This window comes from Manihot esculenta, chromosome 3, assembly GCF_001659605.2.
Source record: "Manihot esculenta cultivar AM560-2 chromosome 3, M.esculenta_v8, whole genome shotgun sequence".
NCBI lineage: Eukaryota > Viridiplantae > Streptophyta > Magnoliopsida > Malpighiales > Euphorbiaceae > Manihot > Manihot esculenta.
The window spans coordinates 24861692-24871082 of record NC_035163.2 but is presented as its reverse complement, the minus strand read 5'-3'; the positions used below and the strand labels follow the sequence as shown (position 1 = coordinate 24871082).

General features: G+C 37.9%; 1 protein-coding gene across 1 annotated transcript; it reads left to right on the top strand.

Annotated features, from left to right (window-relative positions):
- Positions 1 to 5664: 5664 nt before the first annotated feature.
- LOC110611926 (probable galacturonosyltransferase 12) lies at positions 5665 to 8952 on the top strand. The gene is made up of 6 exons (XM_021752496.2): positions 5665 to 6211; positions 6959 to 7011; positions 7121 to 7276; positions 7371 to 7961; positions 8042 to 8344; positions 8469 to 8952. The coding sequence occupies exons 1-6, from the start codon at positions 6001 to 6003 to the stop codon at positions 8751 to 8753; spliced, it is 1599 nt and encodes a 532-aa protein (XP_021608188.2). The 5' UTR covers positions 5665 to 6000; the 3' UTR covers positions 8754 to 8952.
- Positions 8953 to 9391: the final 439 nt, after the last annotated feature.

Sequence of the window (9391 nt, the reverse complement as noted above, 5' to 3'; positions counted from 1 at the left end):
AGTCAGCCAGAGGTGAGTGGAACTAAACGAAATCTCTTAATATGAGAACTTAAATACTTTTAGCATGTTCCATGCATCATGATATGTAATAGGTTGAGTGCACTAGAATACACTAATTGTAACGACCCGGAAACCGATACCCCTCTGTAACGGCCCGAACCGCCACCGGCGCTAGGATCCAGATCGGCTTAAGGCCGCCGGGACCCGTAGCAAGCCAAACATACATACTATTACCTGGTCAAATCCCATACATGATTAAAACTTAACCATAAAAACATGAAAACGGAACATCTGTTGAACCCAAACCTGACCTGTGGATGTATCCTGACATGAAACATACATCATAAAATCATAAAACCTCCACTGGAGTCCTCATCATATACTCCAATGGGGTAACATTACATGCCTCAAGTTTGGTTCTCAACTCAACATATAACATTACATAACCATGCATCAACAGGGATTAACCAGTCTATAGGGCCAAGCACACTCTAATCCATAAACATAAACTCCACTATCAGTTACATACATTATCTCAAATACATTACATCAACTTATATTACATGTCCACTTCTAAAACTACTAAACTGATACATAAACATAAACTATAACATAAAACACACGTCTCTTAATCTTTACCCTGCTGACTTCTGAGCTCTGACTTAAACCTGCAACACTGGGGTTAGGGGAGAGGGGTGAGCTAAAAAGCCCAGTGAGTAGAAACAGAGAAAACAGTTCATTAATTATGATTTCATTTTACTAAAAACATTTGCTTTAATTCCTCCATTTTTAGGTATATTATTATTCATTTAACTTTTTCTTATTCATGCTTTCATGAAATGCGTCATAACACAGAGAAATCACATAATCTTGTCCGTCTTGGGGGCTTATGCAATATGTATTCCCCACGGACCCTGGTTTCTGAGAGTCTGACTTTTTGCATGCATCTTTCCTCTCAGAGGATGGACATGACATCAAAAATCCCTCTGTCGGTGCCCGGCTCCCCCATAGGAGCTCACAAAAGCCTGTAACATACATGACATGGTGTCTGGTCCACAGAGAGCTCATATGGACTTTCCTACATGTACTTGTCCGGCTCTCAAAGGACTAAGACAAGACTCGTGACAGATATGGGCTATTGAAGTCGCCTCGGTCCACCCTACCTCAGCATCAACATGAAATAATGCAATGCAACATATTCGTGAACTAGTGCAATCAACCTACTATACATAATCATGATGCATGCTCATGCTTTAGGCATTAGATTTTGTGCATAAAAATTAAGTTTAGTTCTACTCACCTCCTAGCAGACGCTGACTGACTCTGCAACTGCTAACACTGATGGCCTCCTCGGTCTCTCGGGTCCGATCCTACACAGGTGGACTCGAATGAGGTGCCAAACACATTCTAATAACTCATAAACATACCCCCAAAAACCCCTCTAAACATCACTTAAACATGCATGGAAAACACCCAAGAAACGGCTGGACAGGACACTTTCGGCGGCACTTTCGGCGGCCGAAAGTCCCTTCCAGAGACGAAACTCGGGTAAGTTCGGCGGCAGGTTCGGCGGCCGAAACCCTTGGACAGAAACGAAAGTCCCTCCTTCGGGGGCACGTTCGGCAGCCTAAAGACTGCCTCCCATGCAGGTTCGGCGGCCGAAACTCCTTTCGGCGGCCGAACCTGGTCCCCTCTGGACGACAGGTCCGATTCTGCCAAGCCAAAAACCAAACTCAAATATACCCAAATCCTCACATACTCTCTCCCAATCATGCATACTCACTCCCACAAGCATAAAGGAGCATAAACTAACATAAACTCCTCAACACAAACATCACATAACATACATTGGGTATAAAACCCACATAAACCTACATATGCATTTCTACCCCAAACTCAACCATCAAACTCATTAAAACTTCATGAAAACACTAGGGAAGCAAGGATCTACACTAACCTCTTGAAGATCGAGGGCTGGTGTGACCCCTAACTCGGAGGTGTGGAGAATCCAAGCTCCAAAAGCTCCAAGCTCCCAAAACTCCTTTCAAGCTTTAAATCTTCAAACACAAGGGTAGGAATCATGAAAAACTTGAGAGATGGGTAGAGAAAACACGAAAACGACCAAAGGAAGTCATAAACTCACCAGAGCTCAAGAAAGGGGGAGAAAACTCTCCCCTTTCCGATCTGAGGGCCCTTTATAGGTGGCCTGGTCAAAGACTTTCGGCAGCCTAACGTGCCCCCTAAACTCATGCATGTTCGGCGGCCGAACTTGACTTTCGGCGGCCGAACCTTGGCTCGTTCAAACAAGACTTTCGGAGGCCAAAGGCGCTCCCGAAGCCTTCCCATGTTCGGCGGCCGAACTTCACTTTCGGCGGCCGAACCTGGCAAACGCCTCCTTGGTCTTTTCCTTTTCAAACTCAATTCATTTTCATTTAAAACCATGAAATCACGTGAAAACATTTTAGAAAACACATTTTACCCCTTCTAGAGAGATCCAACACCCTAGATTCCGCCGAAAGGCAGGAATCCCGATGCCGGATTCTAGCCGGGTATTACACTAATGTGACGCATTGCATTATTCTATGCTTGTACGGATCGGACATAGTTTTGGATTCACTAGCCCTCCGAGTAAAGTCCTGAGGAGCCCTGAGAGGGCCGGGCACAGAGCACCATAGGGTGCGTAGAGAAGTCCTGAGTAGCTCCTTCGTGGGCCGGGCACAGAACGGAGGGAATTTTGAATCTATCCGTCTGAGATGGGTGATTTACTTGTGATGTGATGCATTCCATGTGAGCATGTTTTATTAACATGTTTTATCCGGTCTACTCACTGGGCTAGTATAGCTCATCCCTCTCCTTTAACCCCAGTCTTGCAGGATCAGAGTCAGAGGAAAGTCAGCAGGGTACAGGAAGAGTAAAGAATTTTGTAATAGCATAGTGTGGACATGTAATATTTGTAAAGAGATGTATTCGTCATGTATAGAGTATAGTAGTGTGCTTGACCCTTATGTTTGTAAATGCCTTTTATATACATAGTCTGTTTATTTTATGTAAATGTTTTCTTGATGTGTATGTGAAAACCAAGCTTAACTTAGTATGAGTTCAACCCGTCTAAAGCAAGCTCTAGTAAGGGGTTCCAGAGTTAGTGCATGCACAGGTTGAGCCTTGGTTCAGAGAATCAGTTTTATGTTTTTACAGAAAATGTATGATCATGTATGGGATTTTACAGGTGCACAGAGAGTATAGCAAGCTTGCTACGGGTCCCGGCGAACTTAAGTCGACCTGGATCCTAGTGCCGGTAGCGGTCCGATTTTCGGATCGTTATAATTTAAGGCATTTGATGCCAACGGTATAAGACGGATATCCACCAGATCCATAATCGGGTGTTAGTCCCGCTAACTAAGGCATTTTATGCCACGACCACAATATGGGTGTCCGCCAGGCCCATAATCGGGTATTAGTCCCGCTACCTAAGGCATAAAATGTCAGGCCACAAGGCGAGTATTCGCCAGGTCTATAACCGAGTGTTAGTTTCGCTAACTAAGACATTTTATGTCAAGGTAACCATCAGACGAGCCTTCGGGTGTTAGTCCAGAAAGATAGAGGCAATTTTCTGCCGAAAAGTGTCACGATGTGGGTAATCGCTAGGCGAGTCTTTAGATGTTAGTCCCAAAAGATAGAGGCGAGTTTTTGCCAAAAAGCTCCACAAGGCGGGTAACCGTCAGGCGAGTCTTCGAATATTATTCTCAAAAGACAGAGGCGAGTTTCTGGTAAAATGCACTATGAGGCGAGTAACTGCTAGACATATGGCTAGCTTTGAATCTGAATAATCGAAAACCAATGAGAGGACTTCTGATATAACACAATAATCACCCAAAGTAGGCCATGAGCTGACACTCGAAGACCAAGCCACGTGGTAAGGATCTAATTAGATAATACTCGGTCCCACTGACGGAAAAGAAGACTCGAATACTGTAGGTTTTAGCTCTTCGTCAAGACTCATTCTCTTAACTATAGGGCGAGACTCCATGGTAGTTACCATTATAGAATATAATTCAACAGATTTCCATTACACTTATAATTTCGGGACTCTATATCCACTAACCAGTGCTAGTTTTCTAAGAGATGTTATAACCATTTTCATCTTCTTACAGTATAAAAGTTAATAATCATATAAATCAAAATATGTTATTATGACACAATTACTCTTGTGAGAAGCTAATTACTTCACCTTTTTTTCTCACAGATTGACCAATCGTAATATAAACTCGTTTCAATCATATACACACGAATTTTGTAGGAAATAACTGATATTTAAAAATATATAGATGTGTTAATAAAATTTTTAAAATAAACAAAATAATTTTTTCTTTTGAAATGAAAAAAATTATTTTTGAAAAAATAACTGAATTTTTCTTTTTACCAGAAAATATTTTTCATTTACTCACTTTTTTGAATCAATTAAATTTTGAACCAAATTAAGTATCTTGGATTCTACAAATGTTTTTCCTTTTAATTTTTTATGATACAATTGGGATTGAAATTAATTATATTAACAGGTAAACGTTCAATTTCACTCCTTCTCTCTTTATATACAAATATAAAAAAATTCATCCCTTATTTATAGTTTAAATTTAATTGATTGATATATCTTGAACTTTTCGTTTAAAACATTTTCAATTTAGCAAAAATTATTAGGCTAAATTTCTTTTTTTTTTGTCTATTTATCCAAAAACATTAAGATAATTTTTTTAATTTTCTTATTTTGAGCTAAATGATGTTTACTTGAAACTTCTAGACTAATTTGAACAAATAATTAAAAATTGACTAAACTAAATTTCTCCAATAAGTATAAGGGATATATTGACCACTAAAGTTTACATTAAATTAGAGTCAGCTAAAATAAAATAAATAAAATATTTTCAACTAATTAAGAAATAATAACAATAAATAAGGTAAAAAGTCACATAAGTTGTTGATAGTTATTTTAGAAAATCATTGAATTCTTTTATTAATTTGACAATTAATATTTAAATTTAATGAAATTTATATAAAATTTGAATGATAATACCATATTCCTTAAAAATTATTTAAAAAAACTACATTTAGCAACAAAATTTTCAGTAAAATAGGTGAATAAAAATGCAAAAAAATTCCAATTATGAATATGGGAGCCAAGTGAAGACAAATATAAAGTTCTGTTCATAAATTTCCCTGTAAGGCTTTACATCAGCTTAGCTACTTGAGAAGGGAATTGTATTTGTTAAAAGAGGAGAGGAATAGTTTCCTTTCCTTTCCTGTAGTTTCACTCAAAACACCAAAAAAGTCCTAAATCAACCAACCCCTCCTTTGAAGTGAGAAGAAGAGTCATTTTCCATTTAGAAGCCATGTACTATCAAACTCCAAATATTCTTTAATTTTATACACAAATAAAAATAAAATAAAATAAAAAAAACTTCTTTTGTAGGCAAAGCTAAGTTGCACCAACCATAAATACTACTTATAATACCAATATTTTTTAATATATTTTAAATATATATTATTTAATTTCTATAATTTATTTATATAATTTAGTGAAATTAACTGTTTAATTGGGTAAGTCTCAACTTTCCTCCTTGAATGGTAAGCCAAAGCCAAAACCTTAAAACCAAAAACACCCATGGCCTCCTCATCTGGTTCTAAGTCCCATGTCTCTTTCTTCTTAACAACTCTCTTCTCCTTTTTTTTTCTCTGATATATATATATATACATATAATATTTTGAATATTACAAAACGACTACTAGCCCATTTGCTAAGCAAGTTTAGGTAACTGATAGCTACCTTAAACTCCAATCATATCCTTCCTTTTACAGCATATCTCTACATGGCTTCTTGCATTTTCAGTCATGCAATAACCTACCAAAAACCAAACTCACAGAGAAACAAATTAAGCTGCTCTGGGGAGAGCTGGCTAGTTGGCTAGGGGCCTTGTGTGGCTGTTTCTGGTTTCTGAAACTCATAAAATGCAGCTTCACATATCTCCAAGTCTCAGGCACGTTACGGTTCTTCCAGGGAAAGGTGTCAGAGAATTCATCAAAGTGAATGTTGGAGGTAAAAGGGTTTCTTACAGAATGCTCTTTTATGCTCTTCTCTTCTTCACTTTTCTTCTTCGGTTTGTGTTCGTCTTGTCCACTGTTGACACCATTGATGGAGAAACCAAGTGCTCTACTCTTGGTAAGTTATGCTTTTCTGTCTGTTTCTCATTAGCAGATTGATAATGCTGATTAATTTCTGTGGTTTTCATGTTTTGGTTCTAGAGTTTTAAGCAGAATTTTTTAAGTACCTGCAAAATCAGGATGCTTCTGCAATTTCCAGTATTTGTGTTAAGTGAACAAAATCAAAGCTATAACCATAACTTAGGAAGAGTTTAATTAATTAAGCTTAATAATCACTATAATTTTGTTAAATTTGAGTCAGGTCTCATTCACCTAGCACCTATCCCAAATCCGATATATATATTTAAATTTATTTAAATAATTAATAATGTGTGGTAGCTGATGCAAATTTCAATTAGGATTATTTTTGCATAAAAAATTATATTTTATATAATTAATATATGATAAAATCTTATTAAAAACTTATGTTATTCAAGAATTAGGGGGGTGTGATTAGGTTGCTTAATTAGAGGGGGAAAAGTACAAGTGGGACAGCCATATCCCACCACCATACTTAATTAAATTTGATTCATAACTGGTGGCTGCACGCCCAGGCTTTGAAGCCTTCCCTTCCAACAAACTTTGATATATCCCTCATAACAACACTACCATTTTATTATTCACACACCTATCCACAATGATATTACTAATACACACCTGCTATTTCATTAATTTTTTATTAGTAAGATGGTGATATTTTCCCTGAAGGCCATTTATTAATGATCTTTGATGATGATGATGTAGTGTTAATTTGTTAAAATGGCAGGTTGCTTGGGGAAAAGACTAGGGCCAAGGATATTGGGAAGAAGGCTTGACTCAGTAATCTCCAACACTTCTGCTTTAAATGCTATTTTTATGAATTTATTGTGGTAAATTAGTATGTATAATTTATTAATTAAAATAATAATTTGTGGGTATGAAATTAAAGGTACCAGAAGTGATATACAAAGTACTAAAAGAACCACTTGGCCAAGATGATCTAAAAGGAAGAAATGATATTCCTCAAACATTGGATGAGTTTATGGCAGAAGTGAAGGATTCCAACTTGGATGCTAAGACTTTTGCCCTCAAGCTCAGAGAAATGGTATTCAATATCTCACTTTCTTCCCTCTACATTTTTAATTTACACTAAAATTAATTACTTTTTGATCCTTGAATTATGTTAAATTATGTTTCAGGTGACATTGCTTGAACAAAGGACTAGAACAGCCAAAATCCAAGAATATCTATACAGGCATGTAGCATCAAGCAGCATACCAAAACAGCTACACTGTCTTGCTCTAAGGTTAGCCAATGAGCACTCCACCAATGCAGCGGCTCGCCTGCAACTCCCGACTCCGGAACTTGTCCCTGCCCTCGTCGACAACTCTTACTTCCACTTTGTCCTCGCCTCAGACAACGTTCTAGCCGCCGCTGTCGTCGCCAATTCGCTTGTCCAAAATGCTTTAAGGCCGCAAAAACTTGTACTTCACATAATAACCGATAGAAAAACCTATTCACCCATGCAAGCTTGGTTTTCGTTGCACCCTTTATCGCCTGCAATAATTGAGGTCAAGGCATTGCATCATTTCGACTGGTTTACAAAGGGTAAAGTTCCAGTTCTTGAAGCTATGGAGAAAGATCAAAGAGTAAGGTCGCAGTTCAGAGGAGGTTCTTCTGCAATTGTTGCAAATAACACTGAAAAGCCCGTCGTTATCGCAGCTAAGCTGCAAGCTCTTAGTCCTAAGTATAATTCAGTGATGAATCACATCCGAATTCATCTTCCAGAGGTATAATCAAGCAAAACATATCATCACATTTTCTTTTCTTTTCTTTTCGGTTTCATCAATCGGGTGTAAAATGTTTGCAGTTGTTTCCGAGTTTGAACAAGGTGGTGTTTCTTGATGATGACATAGTTGTGCAAACCGATCTTTCGCCTCTTTGGGATATTGACATGAATGGAAAGGTCAATGGAGCTGTAGAAACCTGCAGAGGAAAAGATAAATTTGTCATGTCGAAGCGATTCAAGAGCTATTTGAACTTCTCTCATCCTCTGATAGCTAGTAATTTCAATCCCAATGAATGTGCTTGGGCGTATGGTATGAACATTTTCGATTTAGGGGCATGGAGGAGGACCAACATAAGCCTCACATACCACTACTGGGTTGAACAGGTAATCTATTTAATCCCATTTCAAGCCCTGAACTTTTCGAGATTTGTCTGTTGAATGCCTTGTTCTTCAACTGGCAATTTTGCTAATAGTATTGCTATTTTCTTTTCTGGTAATGTGCAAGCAGAACTTGAAATCAGACCTGAGCTTGTGGCAGCTAGGAACGTTACCACCAGGGCTAATAGCATTCCACGGTCACGTCCGCGTTATCGATCCTTTCTGGCATATGCTGGGTCTTGGATACCAGGATAATACAAGTTTAGCTGATGCTGAGAGTGCTGGTGTCATCCATTTCAATGGCAGAGCAAAGCCATGGCTAGATATAGCATTTCCTCAGCTCAGGCCATTGTGGGCTAAGTACATCAACTTCTCTGATAAGTTCATCAAGGGCTGTCATATTAGAGCATCTTAACTTTGAGCTTTCAGAGGAAAAGTATAATATGGATGACCATAATAATTATAAAAGAAAAAATGTCTGTATATGAGGAGAGGCAAAAGCAAAAATGGAGAAAGGAGGGGAGAGTTCTTCACAAATTCACAGGCCTTGTCTACACAATGTAAAATATCACACAACCTCAGGCATTTGTTTGTTCTTTTTTTTCTTTTTTTTTGAACTCTTCTTCTACGTTCAAGTCTGAACACCTCCAGTTCTTTGCTCTTTTTTTTTTTTCAAAACAAACCAATAAATGAGCTGAAAATTAGTTTTTTGCACCAGTATATAGTATAGAGCTTTCACCAATTTCCTCACTTACTAGCATTGTCGCCTGCTCTGTCACCACTTTCCTCTCAAGCCATTTTCATTAAGTAATGCACACCTTTACTTTAGTGTGCTTAATGATCCATAACATTGCCAATATGTAATCCCAAGCAGCTTTTTCAATTACTTCCGAGGCAATGCCCATCTCAATCAAATGACGTGGTTTGCAGCAAATGCAGCTGAAGAGTAATCAGATCAACTTAACAAAAATGGAGTTAGTGGGTGGAAGAATAGCCCAGTCTCTACATATGGCAATGACTATGTTGACGAGTAAGAAGATGCAAACGAAATTT

Coding starts and splice junctions, on each gene's coding strand:
- LOC110611926 (XM_021752496.2), top strand. CDS start 6,001: ATGCAGCTTCACATATCTCCAAGTCTCAGGCACGTTACGGTTCTTCCA. Junction 7,012..7,120: donor TGGGAAGAAGGCTTGACTCA/GTAATCTCCAAC, acceptor ATGAAATTAAAG/GTACCAGAAGTGATATACAA. Junction 7,277..7,370: donor CCCTCAAGCTCAGAGAAATG/GTATTCAATATC, acceptor ATTATGTTTCAG/GTGACATTGCTTGAACAAAG.